The following is a 21,824-nucleotide window of genomic DNA, read 5'->3' as shown; positions in this document are numbered from 1 at the left end:
AATCAAATTACAACAGAATACACTGTATTACCCTACATATAATTCTACTGTCAACTTCAGCTATATCAAGAGGAAACGAGTCTCAGTATGTATAAATAAAACGAATGATGAGCAGCCAATGGCATATCAATTTGTATAAAAAATCTACAAAATACTCTATAAATAATGCTAATTAAATGTAGTTTTTTTTTGTTGTAAACAAGCATAACTGTTGTATACCCCCTCACAGTTTTCCAATTAGATCGATTTTAACATTCATTTCCATTTCTTGTTTAGAAATATCATAAAGTTGATGTTCTTGCAGTTGGAGTCGGAAATAGTTCTTTATAGCTGACAAAGAATAGTGTTTTCTGTGGAAACGCAATTCGTCGATCTGCTTCCTCGTAAGTTCTTTCTACCCTCTCGAGTTGAACGTTAAGCTTAAATAAGTCTCTTACAGTGTGTTTGTATGTGCTGCGTTAATGTTACCAATTATGCGGGGTCTTGCTCAGCTCCTTTAGTCCTTCTTGTGCAATCTTCCAGCGTGAGGCGACTGTCATACGAAATCCAGCTCATTTCGCTTGCGGTACATTCGCCTTTCCATGGCCCGTTCGAACCATTTCTTTAGCTCGGATACGACGAACACGCTGGACGTCAGTGACACCAGAAAGATGAGATCCATCGCCGATAATGCTTCGGTTTGAAATACCATCTGCAGCGGGGGAAAGTAAATGACCAACAGCTGACCGAGCAGGGAGAATCCAACCGCCAACAGGAACATTCGATTCGTCAATAGACCGATCTGAGAATAGGTGTTACATATAAGATTTTGATTTTTATCAAGTAACTATCTAAAACGCTAACTAACCTGAAAAACGCTCTTAGTTTGTGACCGACAGCTTAGAGCATTCCACATGTCGAACAGTACGAAACAGGTAAAAGTCATTGTCGTATCTCGACTAGTCACTCCCGTTCCATCCGCCATTTCCCGCTGGAATACCCAAAGCGTTCCTAGGATGATGATTCCAGCGGAGAGCAGTACATTGATGATAAGCGATTTAGAAATCATTGGTTGTTTAACGTTGCGAGGCTTTTGCTTGAGCACATCCTGATCAACCGGTTCAACACCGAGCGATTGCGCAGGTGGACCATCCATGATTATATTAATCCACAATATTTGCATCGCATTCAATGGATTAGATATGCCCATTAGGGTAGAGAGTGCAATTAGTGAAAGTGCCGCTATTGACGTACTCAGCTGAAAACGAACAAAGTTTCTAATGTTCCAAAAAATGCCTTTGCCTTCCTCAATTGCAGCTCTAAAGTAAAGTAATAATTTTGATTAATTCTAATACCAGCCAGTTGCCCCACAAGTCCACTTACATAATTGTGTGGAAATCGTCGTCCACAAGAATCATATCAGCCGCCTCCTTGCATACGTCCGTTCCATTTTTACCCATGGCAATCCCAATATCGGCACGTTTCAACGCAACACCATCGTTGACACCGTCTCCGGTCATACCCACAATGTGACCATTCTGCTGCAAGGCTTTGACGATGGCAAGCTTGTGTTTCGGCGTTACCCGATAGAACACACTAACGTTGTTGATTACCTTTTCCAGCTGCATCTCGTTCAACTGGTCCATGTCATGGCCGGACAAGGCTTGCATGTGCACAATATCCAGTCCGATTTTAGAAGCTAGAATAGAGGAGATGATGGACGATTTTTATCTCTGTTATTGTGCGATCAGATCGGTATTCGGTAAGAGCTTTACTCGGACATGGTTGATAGATGATCGTGAAATGTTGCTCAAAGCAAAACATGGAGGGGTTGTCCGCGTGTCTCTTTTGTTGGTCATTAGCATCCCATGATACTCAAATGCTCTCAAGGGTCAAGCAATTACCAAAGAGTGCTACAGGTATGTCCTACGTCGCATATTTCGATTTTTACCCTCATGCAATAACTTCCTACGACTTCTTCCTACTCTCGAAATTGAAGAGACATTGAAAGTTTTATTTTTCATTCTCAAACTTTTCGAAGTTTTTTTTAATATGTTAGAAGGGCAGCTCAATTGCAATAATAATGGTCTTTTGTAGCAGAAATCATTTTACTTTACTCAAAAGTATTGAACGCATTGGTAAAAAATGAAATTGATTAAAAAATTGGCGTTGGGAACTCGAATACAATTCAAATTTCTTTTTGGGCCCCGCAAGGTGCTCATATAAGACATCTTCTTTGTATTTGTACGTAAACGACAGTTTGCTTTATTTTCAATTTCAATTCATTATGCCAGCTCCATCAACATGCATTGCGTGCAACACCAGGGTAAATAGGCCGACGAAAAGGAAGTATCCTACGCGCAGTTGGAGGCAACGTACGCTGTTTGCCTTAGGTTATCAATCTCATCATCTGGGATATAAACGCCTAGGTCCATAGCCTGCACACCGGCACGAATGGTAAGTGCACGAAATGACCGGTTGGAAGGGTAATGCCACCACGCGATGGACGAATAAAGAATCAATCACGTTAGGGCTACATACAGAAACCTGGCCGATAGGGACGAAGAGGGAAACCTGAACAACTACTGAAGCCTATTTCAAAACCCTTGTGAAAACTGCCAAAGATTCTTAGGACGAATCTTCAAATGCTAGAAAATTCTTAAATGTACAAAGTCGGCAAACTTTGATTAATTCAAATGTAATAAAGAAATAATAGTAATAATTAATAAATATACACATTTTACTTTATTTAGTTAACCCTAAAATTTATTCCTCCTTATGCAGTAACTTTTTCACTAAACCAATCGGATCGGGCAGCTTCGACAAGTACGGTTTCTCTACGGTTTTCTCCGGCACTGCAGTGATGGTGTAGGGTACTTCTACCAGGTACGGAACATGGTAGTCGATCTTCTTTGGCACAGGGCGGTAGATATACTTTTTGTACGGGACCTTCTTGATTACTTCCACCTGCTTGATCACTTCGACGTGCTTTTTAACGGGAACATGTTTTATCTTTTCCACGTGTTTAATCACTTCGTACGGTACCTCAACCTTATCGATGATAACCTTTTTGATTGGTACTTCCTTGATCACCTCGACCGGTCGCTCAATGAAGACTTCTTTGGTGACGGGCACATGCTGAAGGATTTCCACGGGTTTCTCGATATTGACCACTTTTTCCACTGGAACTTTCTCGATGACAGTTTGTGGTACGTGCTTTACGATTTCTTCTCCCTGGACCAAATCCACTTTAACAATTGGCACCGGCACTTTTTCAATGTACGGCTTGAGAATCGGTACAGGAATTTCGGGTGGCGACGGGACGTGTGCATGGGCGATACCCACGAGAGCACATACCAGCAGTATCTAATGGATGGAAAATTGCCATTCAACATCTACGATTTTAAATTCACGATTGATTACTTACCACATTCATACTGAAGACGTTCAGCTGCAGAACTGTATTGAACGGAGTTGCAAATTGTATTGATATTCACCATTGCTTCAATGGCCATTTAAATAGTATCGTCATCGTGGAAGGAGGAAATCTTAAAACCCGTTTCTTACGTTGTACGCACTTAATTGGGCCGCTTTCAACAAGACAATGTGCAACTGGTAACCGTTGTAGGTCTATATTAAAGCGAAAGTTCTTAAAGTGGAAGAACAATTATTTCATAATTGGAATAATTGTTGCTCAATATTTTGTCGAATAATTTAAATAGTTTGATTTCAATTCGCAATACCTTAGTTTTGTTATATACACTGAAGTCGCTTTTTACGCGGTTTGTTTTTACGCGCCAATTTTATGTGAATCTCGGAATTTAAGCGGTTTTTTTACGTGAATTTCGGAATTTACGCGGTTTTTTAAGCGATTTTCGGAATTTACGCGGATGTGCTCAATTAGTCTATTTTTACACGATACGTTGAAATCCACAAAGTTTTTTTTATGCGAATTTTTGGTTGTTTTTGCGCGAATTTTGGAATTTACGCGGTTTATTTACGCGAATTTCGGAATTTACGTGGCTTTTTTTACGCGAATATCGAAATTTACGCGGTTTTTTACGCGATTTTGATTTATGCGGAACGTATCCTTCGCGTAAAAAGCGACTTGAGTGTATTGAAGAAATAGGTCTTTAACCTGTGTCGCAATTTGTCGATTGATTAATTAAATTTTCATAGTTTTATCTATTTCGCGGTGAATAACCAAATGAGTAAAAACACATTGTAATAAAAATAATAGAAAAAACTTTTGTCTATCATCTTGTTTTTCCCATTCGAATGATATGTCAACTACTGAATCATATCACTGCACTGCTAAAATAAATCAAAACCTCGCAATAGTTTCGAAGCTTGAATAAGCGGTCTATATTAACAAAATGTTATCACTATTAGGAGTTGTCGAATGTAAATTCTCTTTTTATCACTACATTGCAGCCCATGACTAAGACTTTTCCATGCGCTGTGATATAATAGCATTCGGCAGAAATGCCAAAATCATTCTCATGAGGGTTATCAATCACATTGCATATATTTGAATTATCCCATAACTTTTTTATGACTTTCTAACACAAATGTTGCATGTTGTTGAAAGTCTAGAATTTATCTAATGGGAAAATCCAAAAATCTAGACATGAAGCTTGCACAAAAATTGTTAATGCTTGAGTACTAATAACTTAGCGATTTCCTGGCCGATTTTCAATGTTTGTACATCCATCAATCCAGCGAACAATCTTCTGCGCACCGTCATTAATAAAGAAAGCTATTGAAATCAGGTGTGCATTATTGAAAAATTGCCAAATGAAATGCCTTATCAGATTATAGCCATTACCAATACATTTGCTGAGAAAGCGAGAGCTGTTTTATTAGCACGGGCATCAGTTTGATTATTGTCAATGCAGCTCCAGACAAACTTCCCAAGCATGAACGACATAACAACTGAGAAGCAATTTTTGTTCCTTGATGGTTCCAGCTCAGCAAAACGAGCAAAACAGCCGAACGGAACAGCATCAAATACTTGAAAAACACAGTTTTCTTTGCGACAATGACCAGAACTCATTTTCTACTCAATTTAAATTAGGTATGTTGGAGATGATCTACCTTAAGCTTCTCAGCTTAACTTAACCTTGCTATTTTGGTTGTTTTCCTTTGTATTGATTGATCTTAATATTAATTTAATTATGGTGTAAGGAAAACGACCAAAATAGCAACATTAAGTTAAGCTGAAAAGCTTAAGCAGATCTTCTCCAAAAAACCCAATTGATTCAATTTCTTCAGATTTTACAAATTTGATTTGCAGAATCCTAGTATTGCATGTTTAAGCTGTGCAGTGTGCTCTCTAATCCACGCAAGCAAAATGTTACACAAACGTATTAACGTCATGCGAAGAATGTTGATTTGCAAACTCCTTACTTTCTCTCTTTAAAGGGTTGTCGTTTGTCTTCCTTATTCAACCTGTTACACAAGTTTTGCTTTAGCAACATAACTTACCAAGACATTTCACCGCATAACCTGATTACGAAATTTGTTGTTTCTAAATTTCTAAACCGTACTTCTCATCACGACTCGATGGCGATGGTTTCTCATAAACCGGTTCAACTTGAAACCCACACCGAACCTTAGCCTGAACCAGGTAGAACTATTATGTTACAAACTGAATGACTATATAATGCCCATACCGCTCAAATTTGCTATCAGTTCAGGAGAAATATTTCACCGATACAAACGCACAGTTTTTCATTCATAATGAAAATCATAGTTGTAAGTACATTTCAGAGACTTGGGTCAAACCATCTCTATCAATTCTCTCAATTTTTTCAGCTTGCTCTGTTAGGCATCTTTGCGTTGGCCTGCGAGGCGCACATTGTTCCGGTAGATGTCCCCGTTCCCATCAAGGTCCCGGTACTGGATGTAAAACATGTGGAAAAGAAAGTCTCTCCCGTACGGGAGGTTAAGGTTCCTGTCATCAAGAAAGTTGAGGTAGAGCACACCGTATCGCACGTTCATGAAGTCCCATACGTCAAAAAGGTACCGGTAGAACACGAGGTTAAAGTGTTTCGTGATGTGGAAGTTGTTCGCGAAGTACCCGTGGAAAAGGTTGTACACAAGCGAGTGGAAGTCCCAGTTCCAGTCTTCCGAGAGGTTGAATTGATTCGAGAGGTACCCGTCGTGAAAGAAATCCCGCACTACAAGGTGGTTAAGGTTGTCAAGGAAGTACCAGTCGAAGAAATCGTTTATAAGGATGTTTATGTTCCGGAGACACACGCGATAAAGGTCCCCATTCATGTTCCAGTAATTAAGAAAGAAATAAAAGAAAAGCCCTCAAAGTTGGCGAACCTTTTGCATTTTGATGGATTCTTTGGATGAGAAATAAAAAAAATGTAATTTTAACTTACCAATTGCCATAGCTGTTTCCTGTGAATCTCCGGTTACCATTTTCACTAGTACTCCGCTCGCACGAAGCATTTCAATTGATTCTCGAACCAACGGTCGTGGAGGATCGGTAATACCAACCAATCCCAAGTAGACTAAATCCTGGAACGAGGTTCCTCTAGCCAAGGCTAGAACTCGCAAACCTTTCCTTCCAATTTCATACGCTTCCTGAAGAAATTCTGCTTCGTTTTGTTTACTCAGCGTAATTGCCTGGCCACCATACCAAAATTTTGTGCATTGAGGCAGCACTATTTCAATGGCACCTTTGACAAAATAAATTTCCTCTTTACTGTTAGCATACTTCGGCACCGCTTTCACTGCCATCATTTTTTGTTCCGAGCTGAAAGGGTATTCCTGTATCCGCAGAAAATTATCCGCAGCCGAATATTGACCATTTTTCATAGCAGCCGCCAGAAGGGCTCCTTCAGTCGGTTGCCCCAGCAGCGTATCGTTCTGTATAATGGCATTATTACAAACCACCCCTGCCTCCAGCAGTTGATTGATGCTTCGCTTAGCGTTGTCCATACTATTGCAATCACGAATGTGGATCTCACCGTTATCATTATACCCGGCACCGGTGACGTCAGCCATATACCCGTCGGAGGTAATGATCACAGTAACGGTCATTTCATTTTTGGTTATTGTGCCCGTTTTGTCCGAACAGATAACCGTTACGCAACCGAGGGTTTCCACAGTAGGTAACTTTTTAACAATACAGTTACGCTTGGCCATACGCATAACGCCAAGCGCCAGTGTCACCGTTACCACGATCGGTAAACCTGAAAGCGAAAATAGTTTCGTTAATCTACCTTGTATGTTGGGATGATTCTTTTGCTATCCATACTTTTTTGCTATAGATAAAGTGAATGATGTAATTTAGACAGGTTAAAGAATCATTCGGTAAATACCTATCTCTTTGAAATGAACCTAAAAACGAATTTTGAAATCTGGAGCATACTAATAGCTTTTTAGTATTTCTCTAGCAAACGTTAGGAAATAGTGGCAATAGTAATTCTGAAAATCATTCTGAAATGAAGACCAACAATTGAAAACGGACCAAGTCCAAAATATAAACAAACCGGGAGAGAATTCATTTTCTAGCTAGTCCAGCAAGAAATAACTCTCACTCGATTTGTTTACATTTTAGACTTGAGCCCTTTTAAATTGTTGGTCTTCAATTCTAAATGAACTGTGCCTTCTCTAATGCCGGTAATTATATTCATATTTATATTTTGCTATTATCAAAGAGACAATTGTCTCTTTTTATAGTTTGAAACATAATACGCAATCCAATCCAATTCAATACGCAATCGCAACAAACCCATGTATAAAGTTAACTAGGTATATGAATAAAATAATACAATTTGTTTTGTGCAATATACCTAATATTGAAACATTTTTCGCGGTTCCTCATGATTCCCATTACAAATTAAAAGCAATCAATGGCTAATTTTAATAATAATTTCGTTTTTAGAAAAGAGTTTCGACCATTTACAGACGAGGAAATCAAAAACTACCACTCATTTTTAGACGTTCTAGTCAAAACATGACGAGAGACATTTTTCAATTTCATTGTACGTCGAGTAACATCTTTTCAAAACCACAAAAACAAGCTCGTGGTTTTTCTCCACATACCTTCGGGAATAGCTGCCACAGCTAAGCTCACACTGATAGTAAACATTTCCACCAGTGGTTTTGCCTGGATCCATCCCAATAGCATGATTGCGCCGATGATGCAAAACGAGTAAAAACTTAGCTGTGCTCCCAGAATGTCCATCGATTTCTGCAATGGTGTTTTGGGTGCTTCCTCTGCTTGCATCATTTTGAATACCTCCCCAAATTCACTTTTTTCGGCAGTACTCACCACAATTCCCTAGAAAAGAAAAGGAAAATACAGCATATTACAAATATCCTGTTATAATCCGGTGAATACCAACCTTTCCATTGCCACACCGTACAAGCGTTCCCATGAAAGCAATATTTTTCATGCTGGTGTGATTCTTGGCATTGTGAACGTTCAGCACCACCTCGGTGCTCTTTCGAGCCGGTTCCGTTTCACCGGTAAAACTCGACTCGTCAATCGACAGATCAAAACCTTCGAAAATTCTAATATCGGCCGGCACACGGTCTCCCACATTCAGATATACTATATCGCCGGGGACGAGATTCCTGGCAAGGAATGTTTCCAGACGGCCTTCTCTTAAACTGGAATGCGAAAAAGTTCGGATTTATGAAAATTTGCTAGAGATTGATTAAAATACCAACTTACCAATGGCATTCTGGTGGTACCAGTTTTTTCAATTCTTCTAAACTTTTTTCAGATCTATACTCCTGAATGAATGCGACTGTGACGACGATAATAATCGCTATCGTAATACTGGCAGCATCGTCAAACTGTCGCATGCATGCACTTACTAATGCAGAACCTGCAATTAGAGTAGAAAACATATGAATTTAATTGACCCGATTGTAGTTATTACGCTATAATCTTTACCAAAGCTAATCTAGCTAATTATCTACTAACCTAATAATAACAATATAAGAGGATTTTTGAACTGCTGAACGTATTTCATCCACGTAGGTTCATCGTCCAGCGCGTTAAGCTCATTGTAGCCTACGATTTTGGATCGACTGTTGGCTTCTGACCACCGCAGCCCCGTCCGGACGTCTACTCGAAGCCGGGCCGCTACCTCTTGGGCTGAGTAGGTCGATGCTTCCGCGGTGGATAGCAGCATCTCTTTCAGCTCGTCCGAGTCACCGGGAGTGGTGTCGTCACTCTGCGAATTACAATAAAAAAAAGACGCCATAAGTTATGCTTACGTATTTCTATTATTGTATTATTCTATTATATTGATTAAAACCAAAAAGCAAACCACTACCACCAAACGGTTGTTAGTTTTGCAGTTAAAACAGAAGATTCTACGCGAAACTTAATTAGAACTTCTTAGAAGAGAAGCAACATTATTTGATAAATCAATTAACACAATTTTTCAGCCATTTGCCATTGTTTCTTCGGTTAGACAATAACGGCATCAATACTTGAGCAATCATTAGACCAAAGCAAGGCACGGCGGTTAACGGCGAGTGGTGTAAGAAAATATTAACTAATAATAATGATTAGAGGCAAACGAGCAATCAAAGAGCATTAACCTGCAACAGATCAAACGTGCGATAAGATCGCGTCATTTTCACACGGATCGATGCACAGAGCCTTATCACACAGCCAGTCGTTAATATTTTGTACGCTCCTATACGGGCAAACTATACACTTCACGGTCCGTTTCGAGCTGAACTAAATCGACATTCTCATCGAAGTCACACCGAGTCCGATAAAAGGTGTGCAATTGCTATATCAACAAGTGTGACAAGTGCCGCACTGTATCGATAATTAATGCATGAAATTTTTAAATAAAAACATTCTGTAGCCTTTTCTTGTGCAACACTATTTTAGTTTTAATTTTCGAGTCCTGAACATGAGTTTTAATTATTCTATGTTTTCAAGTCGAACTGTGATATTATAGGAAAATTTAGAACCGGTGCCCACTTCTATGTTTATTTGAATAGATTAGGGAAATTGATTATAAATAATTGTACATCGTTTTCTTTTAATCATCATGCCATCATGTTCGTGACACCGAACATTGTTTAATAGAGCTTGAGAACAATATGACATATATGACACCTATGACACATGACTATTGAGGATTGAAGTAACAAATTGATTACAGTAATACCTCGATATAAATCAACCTCTTTTCCAAACAACTTCGCAATAACATGGCTTTTACCTCGTTCTAACGTTATTAATTAATTAACAATGAAAGTTAATGTGATCTCTCATTGCTACTGTGCGAAAATCATTTTTATTTTTCAAGTTTTGTAAGTTATGATACAATTTCGTTATTTAGATTTCCAAAATGTTTACACACACTTCGCTTCTTTACATTTCTTAATGTATCTCTCAAACTACAAGACATAAAATTTGAAAGTTAACGGTTTGAAAGGTTCCCCTTTCATTTGCAATCAATTTCGTTCGAAATGGAAAAAGTTTCGTATTTGCTTCGATATAACGTAACTTCTATATAACGTAAATAAAATAAAAATAAATCGCTTTATATCGAGGTATTACTGAAAATATTTCGATTCAATTGGAATGATTGCGAATTAAAATCGCATACATTATGATTGTACCCACAACTACTTTTTGAACCATGAACTTTTAACCATCTGTGAGGGCGGGAAATTAATCATTATTGTGCTTTCATTATTATTTGTGGTTTGTGGTGACACAATTGTGTTTCGATGGCTGTGGGAAGCGCATGCATGGCACGGTACGACAACGTGAGTTTATCACAAATATTGTTCGACTGATAATACATTGACTACGAATGCATATCTTCCTAAGCGATCTAACACAGCATGTAATTGGCTGCCGCTGTTGCTGCTGCGGCGATGGTGTCGTTTTACCTACAACAATATCGTTCAATATTAAGTGATCAGTTAACTGAAATCGATAGTAATTTCTGTATATTTTACTTTTTGTGGGTTGAATACAATGTACACCACACCACCCGTTAAGATCCTCAAGCTGATGGATAATTGGTGTGAGAAAGCTAACCCGCCAGCTTCGTTGTCAACTCAGTCAAAGCTCAGTTGTTGTGGGAAAATTTCGAATAAAATCGTATAATGTATTGTTGAAACAGTATCTATTAAGTATTTGATTTTCGTATTACTCTAAATTATTGCAAAAGAATAGTTCAGAATAGAGGGATTTAAGAGAGTGGCGTGGGATCTGTGGTTGACTCCTAGTAGGTACAGTACAAGATTCAATTAGGGTATGTTGCTGCTTCGTCGTAATTGCCTATTCCCGTCCTATCCAACACAAATTATTAAAAATATCAGCATTTTTATCACACACAATGCAAAACTAGTTATTCCCTAATATTTTAGTTTGTTGTCTATCATACGCGATCAATCAAAGTGAGCTGAGATCTATTTAAATGCTTTTTATCATTAAAGAACTCCTATCAACCAAATTTCCTACGTTTTTTCGTGCGACGAAGAAGAAAATGGCGACTAATCGTTTTAATTTCCGTCATTCATAAATGAAAATAACTCATGCAAGGCATTATCGTTATTCTACAGCCATGAAAACTTGCCTGACCTGCAGAAATTGTGCAGAAAAACATTTATCATGTCGTCCTACACAAATACATGCGCGTTAGCTTCGTAAACATTGTGATTTTTAGTTCGAACGATGAAAAATTTTGATGGACGGATTTTAAAACGGTACGACGAATTTTAGAAATAAAGTCAGTTGCGTAATTTCAATAATACGCTTTAATAATCGCTTTTCAGTGATTTTAAAGTACACGGATCGGAAGGTTAGAGTGTTTTAGTCAAATCAGCACAAGAACTTTTGGATTATTCATTAAATCCATTCAACAAATGATGCAAATTAGAATGACTTCACTTACTACGACGGGAATTAGAAATAAACCCTATTTGTAGTTGAAGGTGATAAAATTTTTCTTTCACATTATGTAATCTAAAAGATATTTTTAATTCAAACTCAAATTTTATTCTATTCGATATTCCAATAGCATGATATTTAAGAAACGAAATAAAAGGTTTTTTTCTTTTATTTGTTGAATGATTAATGTAGCAAATGTTTATGAATATATGCAAAACTGTTTCAAGCTCCGGAAACAAAATCAATAAAAAGAAAAATAGTTGCTCAAAAGTAATATACATAGATTTCTCGTGCAGTAATTCAAAAGTTCATATGATCTGCCTTTCTATACACTTTTACCTAGATATATTACGACCTAAATATGTGAAAATAGACGCAATTAGCGTTATTCGGTAAAAATGGTACTACATCTTTACCCTCAAGTGCACAGCGGGGCTTTTAGACGACTATCACAAGAAATTCAGTATTTCTTTACAAGAAATCCTCTTCTTAATTTTATCATAATACAAACTGACAACACTAGGGAAACACTGACAACACTGAAATGCAAAAGGGGAATTTATTTGAGTTAATCTTTGTTATTCTGTAACTCAATTAGTGTTTAAAAGCAAACAGCCTACCAGAATAAATACAAATACAAATACGAGGCAACTGAAAAGAACATCCCAGTATAGCTCGAGCTATCTCTAATCCCTAACTAGTCCTCTACGCAGTCATACTCGGTAATGGCAATACTGAAGTTTTTGGAGCGTCTTAGTAGAATACGAAACCTAAAAATAAAAAATAAGAAAACTTATCCAATTTAATTCTACTATGTGTATTTTATTCACGACCAGGGATGCCAGGTGATTTTTTGAGAAGTCTTCACGAATCAAGGAAAAATGTCTTCATTTGTCTTCCTTCGGCTTTCCGCCCATTTAAATTGCATGGTGAAGACATGTCTTCACACGTCTTCAAGCGAAGACATTTCACTTTTTTGTAACAAAAATGTCTTCAAAATGAAGACATGTCTTCACTTCTGGCATCTCTGTTCACGACAGATACGTATTTCGCCAGCCTGCAAGTCGTAGGCGAAATACGTATCTGTCGTGAATAAAATACACATAGTAGAATTAAATTGGATAAGTTTTCTTATTTTTTATTTTTTAGGAATGGCAATACTGTAATACGGCAATAGGCAATTTGAAATTGAATAGCCGAGCTAGGAGATGCGGTATCCTGAGTGGAGTACTGGAATGGAATGGGTTCCCTAACCCATTACTAAAGTTTTGACGCCTCTTTGTAACAATTATATGGAATACGAAACGGTTGATGAACGGCCATTGGTGACTCGTGTACCTGTAGAAAAAAAAATAGACACCATGGTTCTCAGCCTCTCAGCAATACCAGACCATTCGTACTTTCACCTTGGAATTAACTAGATTATGAGCGACCTTAGTAGAGATCGGATAACCAACCCCAGTGGGAATTAAGATCGTATACGGACAAGGAAGGAAGCAGTACGAGGAGTAACTTTGACAGAGGCTGCTCTACATTCTTCAACCCAGTGAGTGCCTGCACTCCAGGTTAGCAACTCACGGCAGCGTCTGACCCGGAGCGGGCGGCTGATTTAACAAACGTTGCAACTCGCTGAATTTGCAACTCGCTGAATTTCGTAGGAGGCGACCGAAGGGTGCTCGACAGCTTAAACGCTGCCAACTCAACATCGTAGCTCTCCAGATAATCTGTTGAGAATCCGCGCTAGAAAGGCCCAGTTTCACCAGAGTGGGGACACTATCAATAAACTAGGGACGGGCTTTGTAGTGTTGGTCAGAATGCGATCACGTGATAGATTGGAAAACGATCAACAAGAGGGTGTGTCTATTGAAGATAAAGGACCGTTTTGTCAATTACTGTATTATCAACATGCACTACCCGCACGAAGGTAGACCCACAAGCATTCTACGCGCGGCTTGAGGAAACGTACGACAACAATTCGCCACGGGACATTAAGACCATCATCGGGATTTGAACGCCAGGTCGTTAGGGAAGAAATGTATAAGCCCCTGATAGCCCCATAGCATGCACCTCGGCACAAACGATGGCGCTTAACGTTGTATAAACTCCGCAGCTTCCCGAGGCCTGGTGATCCGAAACATCTTTTTCCCACGCACAGAAATCCACAAAGTCACCTGAAAATCACCTGACCAACGTACAATATACCAGATCTACCACGTTCCCATAAATGGCTGCTTCTTCTCCAACATCACGAACATGCGTTCCCTACGGGGTGCGAATATTTACTCTGACCATCACCTAATAACAGCATATGTGCGCTCAAAACTCCCTGATGCGTTAAAACCGTCTTCCTCGGTTGAAGATTAGGCAGCTAGATATCCAACAGTCTGCCGAGAATTACACGCGAATACTGTATGAGGCACTGCCTTCTTCCGAGAAGTTAGATGCTTTAACCCTCGTTACACCAGAATACGCTCCGCCATCGGAGAGGTTACTATCGTGATACAAGATGACGATACGTATACTTTGAGGGTATACGCAATGACTGGTTTGATGAGGAATGCCAACAAACAGTAAAGAGGAAAAAAAAGGCTTGGAAAAACATTACCGCTAGAGAGAATCTGGCTAAATACCGATGAGTAAGTAGCCATTTGACTATGATCTTGAGAAGTTCAAAGCGCCAGAACGAGGACAGACGTCGTGAAGAATTAGAACAACTATTCCGAGCTAATGACACGCGTAAATCTTACGAGAAGGTGAACTAATTCTAGAAGAGCTACACACCGAAACTTAACATGGGAAGCGAACGCAGATGGCCGACTGATGGAAGCAGTTCCTCAATGAACACCTTAATGATTAAGTTACAGAAGGAGGCGGCACGGAAGTTAACCTGGGACCTGCCGATGGAAGATAGTGATGTGCCAGCACTTGATCCCTAAGAAGTCAAACGAGAAATCGGGTTGCTGAAGATCAACAATGCCGCTGTTAAGGACCGCATATCACCAACGCAGCGGTTCTACACTGGGTTACTTCCAAGCTACCGAGGGAATGGATGGAATGAGTTGTTTGTCCCATCTATAATCGACTCGACTGCTGCAACTATCGCGCCATAGCATAAATGCTGGTAAACACACAACACACATCTTTATTAACTTCAAAGTAGCATATGATACAGTCGAAAATAACTGTTTATCCTGCAACTATTCAACATCACCTATCATGAAACGAGAAAATGAAAACTACGGCATGCAAAAGATTATTCATCATCATTAAAAAAATACCGGGTTTGGACATAAATTTTCTACTACGCTAGGTAGGTACTATTAAATATTTGTTACAGTTAATAAAATTGTGAAGTGTTTGTGATAATTCTACAACAAAATGAAGGACGACGGAGAGTCAATGAAAACAAATATCAATTTTTAAAGCAATATAAGTTGCATTAACCCACAAAAGCTTCCATTTATCGTTTCTACTGACAACAGCATACGTTGTTTCTAAAACATAGACAAAAACATTACCTATATAAAAGATAAGCAAAGTCTACGAAATAGATCAAAAACTATAAAACCGCACAATTAACCGGTTGCTACACAGAACATAAATTTATTTCCCAACGAGGTGGCGTGTTCGGTTGTGATAAGAAACGTTACCAACTATACCCGTTCGTTGGGCTTATTAATGTACCGCACAAAACACCCACTGTACTAAACTGACTCAATTAGGAAAGCAGCAGTTGGAAAATGTTCTCCAACAAGTAACCTTTAATCGTATTATAGCATTCGTTGTAGCTGCTACCGCTTTCCTCTCTGCTTGAAGATGTCCCACTTGAAGCGGTGGCATACAACTCTCGACTCGACTCTGTTCGGGTATTCCTGACTCTCGTACTACTAAAAGTTTCACTGCCATGTGGAGTGAGTTAATCGCATTTGATAAATTATAACCAAACCGCTAACTAGTTGCCTGCAACATGTTGTAGAGCAGAGTTCAGCTAGCTGGAAAAATTGAAAAGAAGTAAAACTAATGTTGTGGCGCAACCTTTACTATTTTTCACGCCTGGTGCTCACAAAAACCACATTTACCAACACACCAATGGAGTAAAAAATTACTGATCATTTATTTGTGAAAGAAAAGGAGTGGAGTCAATGAAAAGCTTCCTTTTTTTAAGATCTTTCATTATTTTTCAATTTTTTGGTGTTGTAAGTTAAACCTAGTCACATTGGCATTTATATGCGAGGCACATTTTGTTTGCTTAACAGAGTTCTTTACACTGAATTGTTTTTTTTAACGTTTCAACACTTATTCTATTTTATTCCATACAGGTTGAGCTTCCCTTTTGTGGAATTCATCGGAAGAGTAGATTTTATTGTATTTCTCTTCGAAGCCAAAGCGACCAAACCGCAGTAGCTTCCGGTAAAGATTGAAAAGAAAGATAATAACCCTTGCGAAAACAAGCCTTCCCAGCATCCCAGTGGAAAGGCCGCATTTTGCGGTCTCTATTCAGGGGAGCTTCCGGCATATTTTCTTTACGATTAAACAGCTTCACAAAATTTTCGTTAAGTTGTTATTCAATTCCCACTGGAGATTGAAGCATTCTGAAATGTTAAAAGTTTAGTATTCAGTCAATGTCCAAGACATTGTTTAAAACTCTGTAAAAAATACCCACTTTTAATACAAGCACTCTTACGAAAGGCTGCTATTTACTGAGTAACACTGACAACAGCCCTTCACGGATGCAGCATCAAACATGAAGACTCCCGTACATAATCTCATTGCAATATGCAAATCACCTCCCACACAGCGTGCGGTGCACGTAGGATGGGCTTGCGTTTAATGAAATTTTTTGTTATAATTTAATCCGTCGGAGCTTTTATCACTTTGCTACCAGGCGACTCGGTGCGACGCTGTGCAATTGTTGTGGGAATGACAATGAACCATTGAAAGTTGAAACGGGTGCGACCCCGATTTGATGCTGTTTAGCTTCCCAGATGGAGAGCTTTCATTTTGGTCGAGCGCACACATAAAGCTTGTTGCTTTTTGCGGGACGTCCTCAGCAGAAGTGAAGAGTCGAAGGTCGCATCTGCACACCGAGACGAACGCGGTTCCCCACGCTTCAGACGTAATCGCCTCAGCATCAGCAGCACCCATGGCTATAATGAATCCGGCGGAAGGATAGAAGTAAACAAAAGCAAATTAAAACTAAGCTTGAATTTTTGCTCTGTTCTTCTTCCTGCGAGAGCAGTTCCATAAATTATGTTTGCTCGTCCTTTGTTTGCATAATTGATAAAAGAGGTGAAAAGGGCGACTGGCCGTCCGTCGAGCGGAGTGCGATCCAGCTTTTGCGGGAATAATCTATTAAGGATATTTGCGCAATGCGAGCTCTAACCCTAGCCGGGAGTCTGCTGGTCTGGTTACGATGGCCAGCCAAGACTCACAGGATGCGGAACAAAGTAATTAAGTTGCTCCCCACGGCACGGGATAGATAGTGAGCGAGAAGGTCAACCGAGGACATTCAGCCGGTCATACACTTGGGCAAAGTATTCACCAAGTTCGTTTCCTTATGCTATTTTGGAAGATCTCCACGATGATCACTATGTGTATTCATTTTCATTCATTGAAATTTATACCGATTTCTTATGGCAAAACATAATCATGTTTTTGATAAAAAAAAATTCTGAATGTAAATCACAAAACTCGCATCAAAACCCTGATTTTCTAAACTTACCGTCCAAAGTATGTTATTTGGATGATTTTCAAATAAGACTAATGGCTTTTAACGTTAACGTTCAAAGCATTGTGGTAATAGCAAGTGATTTTTTTTACGTAGCACTTAAAATATATTTTACTTGTCTCTGTCTGTCTCTGTCGCGGCGCAAGGTAAATCATGTGATATGTGATGATGTGAGATTATCTAATATAGGGTGTCGTGTACTGATAGTTTAATTATCAAAACACTTGGGCGCAAACCGAGAGAATGTGGGTTAGAGTCCCACTCAGAAATTGCAGTACGAAATATATTTTGGGCCCACATCGAAGTTTCGCATCATCTAGTCTACCATTCTTCTTCACCAAACGGTCCTCCACCTTTAATAAAAAAAACTTCAAATATGCTTAATCAAACCTTCAAGCTTGTATGCTTATAGGTGGAAACCCAATCACTTAGTTTTTACCAATTTGAAGCAGACCACATAAATCGCATATTTAAAAAATAATAATTAACTTTCTTGAAGCTCATTTTTATACAAACATACGTTCAGAAGCAAAAACTGAAAAAATCAACAATCAAAGGTTAAATTCATTTCATTTTCTTTTACAAACCGAACCGGTAACTCCTCTACGTGACTTTCCCCTCAAGTCCTGGTCAATCATGAAATCGAATGATTGAATACGTATGCGTGGGAAAATAAACACCCTTCTAGCTTTGGGATATTTATGTAAGGTGAATGTTGTTGTGCAGAGCCCGTAGCATAACCTTCGTGGAAAAGGGAACAATCTCGATGAATTTAATTTAAACATGAATTCGTAACCAACCGTTCGTTTTGTTTTAGAAAACCTGAAGCCAACATTTGGAAGGCCGGTAATTGCGTATGAAACTATCATAAGCCACACCGATTTTTTGTCACCAAATCAATCGATAAACCATTACTTACGATACGTGCTATCATTAAGGAATAAATGGAATAACGATTCTGGCTGGATATATAATTAAACCATTTCCAAAGGATCGAAGAACAGCTTTATTGCTGCAAAACACATGTGTAGAGAAATAAATTGCATTCAAATGGCTTAATTTTCAAAGATTTCTAAGTCCACCCTCGGAATTGGGGTATGTCTGCAGGTTTTCCGAATAATAGTAGTGTTGCTTCTGGAATAGCAATTTAAAGCAGCCACTATACCAACAGGAATAGAAGCATGAAGTGGAAAAAATTCCAAAATTAGACATAGCGGTTATGGTAGCGAAACCAAGAGTACTTCAGAATAAAATTGCAACAGGCGCGGTAAAAATAGTGGCAAAATTTGAAATGTTGTCTTATAAACAGTGGTTGTTGAATTTGTTTAACATGAACAAAAATAGTTTAAATAAAAAAATCAGTCTTGCGTGTCTGCTATACCCCCATTCCCTCCTGCCAGAAAAGCACCGGAAAAGTTTAATTAAAATATTTTCACGATATTCTGCCTCTGCTTTGTGCATACTTCTGGAACCATTGCTCACAGAGATGGCTTCATAGAACCGGGTGGACATGTGGCATATTCCCGGATCTACGCTATTTATAGCCTTGTGCTTTAGTGGTCCTATAAACGAAATAGAAATAAACTGCCTGCAAAATATCCTGTTTGCTATACTTAACTATTGAATGTCACTATTATACGCTACATTCTCTTTGGAACCGGGACGAGGCACACAAATAGCATATCATTCTGTTCCGGTGATTCTGTTCCACTTTGCACGAGAGTTACATCCAACAGCTCTCCTTTTTGCGGTGCATTTATAGCCTTATGCCAGTTGCATTACAAAAGCGATAAATCTTTCACACCAGACTTCACAGCCAAACCCAGATTTGCTCCAGAAGCTCACACAGAAAACAATGGATTCGCTTTGTTTAGCGATCAGCGTAGGGATAAGAGAAACAATTCTCTGATTCCGAAGGAATCTGAACGGTGTGTCGATAGTTCATGTTAAAGCAAAAAGTTGTAAACTATTTACATCAACAATTATTTACTTTAATATTTATCAATACCGACAACGGTTGTTACAGAAGTTCAGATAAGTAATTCTTCTTCTTTCGAACTGCGATCAATAATTCAGTCTACAAAAGTTTCCCGAAGCAATCATCGACCACAGATGAGAAAGATGAGCTGCAATTTCTATCTCCCGGACTGCACCTGCTGCTCAAGTGATACTCAATTTCCTCAGATGACGTGCCTATATTCCTACTGTGCATGGATGTGTTTGTGTGTATGCGTTAGAACGGTTCACAATTCAGATGGTAGAAGAATAATTCTTTTGAATAAATTTTATAGTTAAAGTTTCAAATCGGAACCGATTTTACATTCAGGATCAACTTATGTCAATTTTATTATTTCAATGTCTTTTATTTTACACCATTTACATGATTACGGATAATCAGAACGGCATACACTCTTATCTTAAATGATTCTACCCGTAAATAAGTCGGATTTAGCTAAAGTTAGGATGCCCTTAAAGAGTACAAACTCAAATTTTGAGTAGTTTTCAACCAAAAAATTGGTAGTAGGAACTTGAAAGTGCGTTATCTGTTACAGAGAATAATTCAATTATCGGTAGCAAGTAGCCAAAATTGGTTGATTTTTTTACCCAAAATTTGAGTTTGTACACTTTAAGGGCATTTTGAATAGTTTCAACCTAGCTTTAGCTAAAATCCGACCTATTTACGGGTAGAATCATTTAAGAGTGTAGCATGAGCGCAACATCACCAGTTGAGAAAATTTTCAACCCGTAAAGATCTTCCGGATATATTTTTACTGCCATTAACGTGTGAATAGTTCCTTTACAATAACTTTTATAATTTATATTATAATAAATTATATTATAATAAATATAATAAGTAAAATAAATTGTTTCAATTGTTAATATCAGAGAATATCTAGTTGGTGCGCGAGGCTGAAAACCTCTCAAATACAGAATAATAATGATAATCTACAGTCAATGTCTAAATTATGGAAGTCGAATAATAAATTTGTACGAAAAATTTATAATTATTTAACTTCAAAAAACCGGAATTCAATATCTTCTATTTGAATATTATTCCCGTGTTTTCTGTACTCCGCACTTCTTCTTTTTCTTTGCAATATCAATATTAAATAAGCGATATACTAATAATTTATTATACCCGTGCTTGTGCGTCTGACTTTTCCATTGTTTACATTCCACTCCAGAATATATAGATATATACTTTGTTTACTCTAAGAACCAGGAAGTATAAACAAATCACAATTTCCTTGCATGAAAGGCCTCATTACGTTCTTCGAGGCAGTAGCACTTATAAAACTTATCCTGCCAAGGGGCTCCATTGTTAGGAATGTTTATTTCAGTATGAAAGAAAATCTGTGGAAAGATTTGAAAACCCTTGTTGGTCATTTTTTAATAGTAGGTTATGCAACAATAAAGGGTGATTTTTCAAACTTTTACTTTGGACAGCCCAAGCGTGATTCGTGATAAAGGCTAACTAACTGGACACCTCCTGTGGTAGGATTTGGAATTATTTGACATTACTTTGTTTAAAAGTATATGAAGAACAACTAGTGAAAGTTTCGTTAAAATTTTCTTCCACGTTGCGGAGCAGTACAGAATGGAACTAGAACGACGTAAAAAAATCTTTAAAACCCTGAAAAACTACAAACACCTAGACTAAAAGGATTGGGTTACAAATCAATGCATCAAAACCAAATAAAGGGAGCCACCAAGTACCAAATAGCAGGAAGAACCTCCATAGAAAACAACGTTTGCTTTGCACGGACTATTAACGGCGGACTGGAAGTGGTTGATGAGTTCATATATTTGAGATCTCTGATCAATGCCGACAATACGACTAAAGAGATTCTACGATGCACACAGAACGAAAAAATGAAAATCCCTCATTCGCCGTAAACTAAAATGCATATAAATTATTGAACACGTAAAAAAAATCACAAATATTTTTCCATTAAATAAAACATAAAGAGAATAAATCGTTTTTAAAGATATATTTCTACATCAAGCCAAATGTAATAAATTAGTCTACATGTATGCAACACACGCTGCGATGTTTTATGTTGTAAATGTGTTGTTGTTGTTTAAATGTGATGTTCCATTTATGTGTATGTTAAAAGATGTAAATTTACAAAAAAAATTCGAAATGTGCATCCAAGCTGGAAGTATCTGCAAGACACGGACGACATACCGACACTTGCCGTATCTGAACGGAAG

General features: G+C 38.2%; 1 protein-coding gene across 9 annotated transcripts in view; it reads right to left on the bottom strand.

Annotated features, from left to right (window-relative positions):
• LOC128738781 (calcium-transporting ATPase type 2C member 1) overlaps window positions 1-21,824 on the bottom strand; it is an 84,105-nt gene continuing 62,281 nt past the window's right edge. For 8 of the 9 annotated variants that reach the window (XM_053834147.1, XM_053834150.1, XM_053834148.1 and 5 more), the window contains 8 exons: window positions 8,933-9,185; window positions 8,678-8,834; window positions 8,346-8,613; window positions 8,044-8,281; window positions 6,372-7,187; window positions 1,363-1,678; window positions 848-1,298; window positions 1-781 (listed from right to left, as the gene is read on the bottom strand). In XM_053834147.1, the coding sequence (XP_053690122.1) occupies window positions 536-781; window positions 848-1,298; window positions 1,363-1,678; window positions 6,372-7,187; window positions 8,044-8,281; window positions 8,346-8,613; window positions 8,678-8,834; window positions 8,933-9,185 (2,745 nt within the window). In that variant the 3' untranslated portion in view covers window positions 1-535. Of the gene's footprint in view, window positions 782-847; window positions 1,299-1,362; window positions 1,679-6,371; window positions 7,188-8,043; window positions 8,282-8,345; window positions 8,614-8,677; window positions 8,835-8,932; window positions 9,186-9,558; window positions 9,676-21,824 lie in introns of those variants that run through there. The other variant, XM_053834155.1, reaches the window with a different exon arrangement.

Source organism: Sabethes cyaneus, chromosome 2 (genome assembly GCF_943734655.1).
Source record: "Sabethes cyaneus chromosome 2, idSabCyanKW18_F2, whole genome shotgun sequence".
In the NCBI taxonomy this organism is placed as follows: Eukaryota; Metazoa; Arthropoda; class Insecta; order Diptera; family Culicidae; genus Sabethes; species Sabethes cyaneus.
This window is presented reverse-complemented; position numbering and strand designations above follow the sequence as displayed.